Consider the following 3,756-nt stretch of genomic DNA (forward strand, 5'->3'; position numbering starts at 1 on the left):
TGAAACCAAGCTAAAGTCTGTATAGGGCAGTTAAGCTTCAGGTTATTCTGTTCAGTTTAACAGTTTAACTTGTTTATTCATGTTATTCACCAACAACATATTGTCACAGGAAATCCAGGATGATAAGATGTTTGTTTCCTAAAACAGTCATTTATATGTTGATACATGATACAAGATCTCTGGGCGAGTATTTGAATCTTATGTTCACCAAATAGATGATAGAATACGATGAGAAAAAACATTCCACAAACTGCTAAAATGATTTCTCTGGACACTGTGATAACAAAAATAATACTACTAATAAAATAAAATAAAAGAACTTCGATGATAGCTAATGATTATTGAGCACCTAGATGTGGGGCATCCTATGCTAATCATCAGGATTTCCTGAAAAAGTGTCCTGAGAGCCTTTTAACTAATGAAGTAGAGGCTCAGTGAAGTTCCAGTGACTGGTCCTAGGTAGCAGTTGGCAAAACCAGGATTCTAAACCCAGATCTGCTAGACTTCAGAACTGTAAGAAATCTTAACCACTGTGCTCTGTCTGCCCCAACTCCCATTCATGTATTTTCTTGGTATGAATATTTTAAACATTCTGTTTTAGATACCAAGTTCTGTTTGTCTCAGTAATATAGTAAAGAAATTCCTTATTCTCCTGGAGGTTTTTCTGTATTGAACAAAGTAGATTTCCTAAGACTGATGCTATCCTTTACTTCTTAGACTGGAAATTTTGTCCAGTTTATCAGTAGTTGGAATTCATTAATTGGATATATAGATATACATTAGTACTTTTCAAGTCATTTCTTGTTGGGTTTATCAGATGTCTAGATCTATAGTAGCTTTTTTGGTCTTATAGTTTAGGGTATAATAATCACTTAGTTTATGTCATGAAATGATTTTGCTTCCAAAATTGTACATATAGCTGTAAAGACAGTTATCTAAATGCAGTCTTAAATTTGTAGAAGTCCAAATTTATTTTAATTTAGTTTACATATATCATGATTTTTTTTTTTTTTCTCTTTGGTATCAGGTCTTTTACTTGAATCAGTTGTTCTAAATACCAAAGATGACTGAACTATATTGAAAATATCTGCTGGCTTAAAGATATATGCAAATCACAAAATAATTTTGGTTTTAATCCTTTTTTAATTTGTGAAATAATACATTTCTATCTTTATGAATTTTTATTTTCAGAAATATTTCTTTGAAATGTCTCTTTTACTTTGTGTAAACGTTATGTAGTTCGTGTAGGTAGTCCTTCATTTCATAGGCAAATAGGGTAGATAGACATCAGTGGATAAAGTAGATTTTCTATTAGCATTTTACAGTCAGTAATGAGAACATAAAATGAATGTGTATTTGAATCATAATTACTAAAATATCAGACATTGTGATTAAAAAATAAAGATATCTTTCTTATTTTACTTAATTACTTAGTAAAGAAGGGTTCAGTTTTAATATTTCTAGACTGAACTCTATGTTTATTTCTTTTGGTATTCCAGTGTATGACTCCTTAATTAGATTTGGGGGTAAAGCCCAGAAAAATTGGTCCATTATCCAATTTTTAATGTTTGACCGTTGGAATTTAAAACATATTTTCTTAACATGCCAGTAGTTCTTAACTTGATTCTTAAATTATTAAAGTGCAGCACGCTGAGATTGCTAAATTGACTTTTTTTTTTGCAATACTTGGAACATTTTCCCCAGCACCAAATACCTATTTTAAGCTAGATTAGATTTTTTTTGGAGGGAGGGCATGGGGGAGTGGTACAGTTGGGATTTATTTTATAAACATTACATATAATGACAAAGGAAATAATAGAGTGCATATTCTTTGTGAAGTCAGGCACTTACCAGTTTTTCTCTGCTCCTTAATTTTATAGAGCCAGAATGAAGAATGGGGAGGTTTGTCTGAGGATATCTTATGATAAAGAGCAGTCTAAGGCTTTAGTCCCTTTGACCCCCAACTTATTTATTGGTAACTACTAAATTTACCATTTTTGTGGCATGGATAAGATGGGGTGTTATGCAAAAACTGTTGCACGTGAAATGATTTCAAGTCCTTGCTTGATCTGTGAAGATCAAATAGTTAAATACTGGGCATTGGGCTTTAACCCTCAGCGGTAGATGCATGATGGTGTTGATCAGCGCTTTGAGATGTGTCAACCTTTTTTTTTTTATACTAACAGCATCATTTTCAAATTTGTGGAGGCTTTCCTTTTGAGCTTTGTTTGCTGTTGGTATTGTTTCTCACTAAAGTAATCTGAGAAATGAAAAACAAGTGAGCTACCAAAAGCAAGCATTACACTCATGAATTTGCTTCTACTTCAAGGTGGTCCACTATATGAACAGGTTTATTGGATTTACAGTTGTTAATTTGCCTCATCTAGAAAGTGGTGCTCTATGGAAAACTAGTGCTGCTAAAATTGATGTGTTCTAGTGCTGGGGCTGCATGATACATCTTAGTACTATACAACATCTTTGTGGAAGTAGTAATTAATAAATCTTTTGGACTGCATAAAAATGGAAAGGTAAGAACCTTAGGCGACAAAGGGATTTCTTTAAACATGGATCTTTTGTAAATTAAAAGTATTTTAAGTAAGTACTTATTGAAGTATTTAATAACATGCCTCTTAATAAGTTTTTTTAATTAAAATCTTGCTAATTAAGAATATTAAGGCATTGGGTAAACTCAAGAATATCTTATATTGTTTTAAAAAACAGATGCTTTCAAATATATACAGTAATATACAGTAATATAACAGCAAAAAGCATTTTGATAAAAATCCTCTTAGATTGGTTTTAATAAGACAAACTCCTATAATTCCTTTGTAATTACCACTGTTTATATTAAAACCTTTAAGCCTAAACCTTCTTCTTTTCAGTTGGGTTAAAAATTAACAAGGCTATAGTCCTTTATACCAGCATATTTTAATTTTTTATATGTTAACTTGATTGGGTTCTACTAGAACAGATTCATGGATAAGTGAGGTTTAGTTACATTAATGCTTCAAATGGAAAATACAGAAGGGTAGATACAGAGAAAACAGAAGGTGGAACAAATCTTGCCTTTCACTTTGCATTTAATAAGAAGCAATTTAGCCAATGCCATTGGTCACTGATTTCAAGTTGTAATCATTCGCTCTATGTCTTTTGAGCTCTTTTTCCTTTGCTTTTCAGAATTTTGAGAATTTCCTCCTTACTCTTTCATTTTTTGAGCCAACTCTTGCTACTCTGATCTATTTGTAATAAAAGTTGGAATAAAAATATTCAGTAACTGTAAATCTGATTTTCCGAAGTATTTGACAAGAAGCCACAGTAATACCATACTTTTTTATATCACAATAGCTACATATACATAAACTTAAATTATATATGCTTACTCGTATTTCTTGTTTTATAGTCTCATGTTGTCTGTTCTATTCTTTTTTTTTCAATGCTGATCCTGATCTACTAAGTTGATTGCATGAGCCCTAGGATTGAGACCTGCACAGGGACCTGCAAAGAACATATTCCTAGGTGTTGGTGATGGTTTTGTTTATTTATGTATTTATTTTTTAAAATTAAAGTAAGTTGACATGATTTTAAAAAAAAAAGTACTTTCTGAAAAATTTCAGTGTTTGAGTTCTTTTTTTACGCTCCTGAGACATTTTTTTTTCTTTTATTGCTTTTTCTGTGGTCTTTTTTTAAATAAAAATTCCCACTATAGGAAAATTAACAAATACAAGCAAAGACACTAGAATATAATCTTACTCACCA

At 31.3% G+C, this 3,756-nt stretch overlaps 1 protein-coding gene across 3 annotated transcripts in view; it reads left to right on the top strand.

Moving 5' to 3' along the window:
- AP1S2 (adaptor-related protein complex 1, sigma 2 subunit) overlaps window positions 1-3,592 on the top strand; it is a 13,320-nt gene extending 9,728 nt beyond the window's left edge. Inside the window, exons 4-5 of one of the 3 annotated variants that reach the window (XR_825681.1) lie at window positions 1,881-1,975; window positions 3,456-3,592. Coding sequence is in view for 2 of the 3 variants with exons in the window: in XM_010844999.1 (XP_010843301.1) it covers window positions 1,881-1,925 (45 nt within the window). In the remaining variant the exon portion in view is untranslated. The other 2 variants (XM_010844999.1, XM_010845010.1) reach the window with 2 other exon arrangements.
- Window positions 3,593-3,756: the final 164 nt, after the last annotated feature.

The sequence above is a fragment of the Bison bison genome, unplaced genomic scaffold (genome assembly GCF_000754665.1).
Source record: "Bison bison bison isolate TAMUID 2011002044 unplaced genomic scaffold, Bison_UMD1.0 scf7180017848333, whole genome shotgun sequence".
NCBI lineage: Eukaryota > Metazoa > Chordata > Mammalia > Artiodactyla > Bovidae > Bison > Bison bison.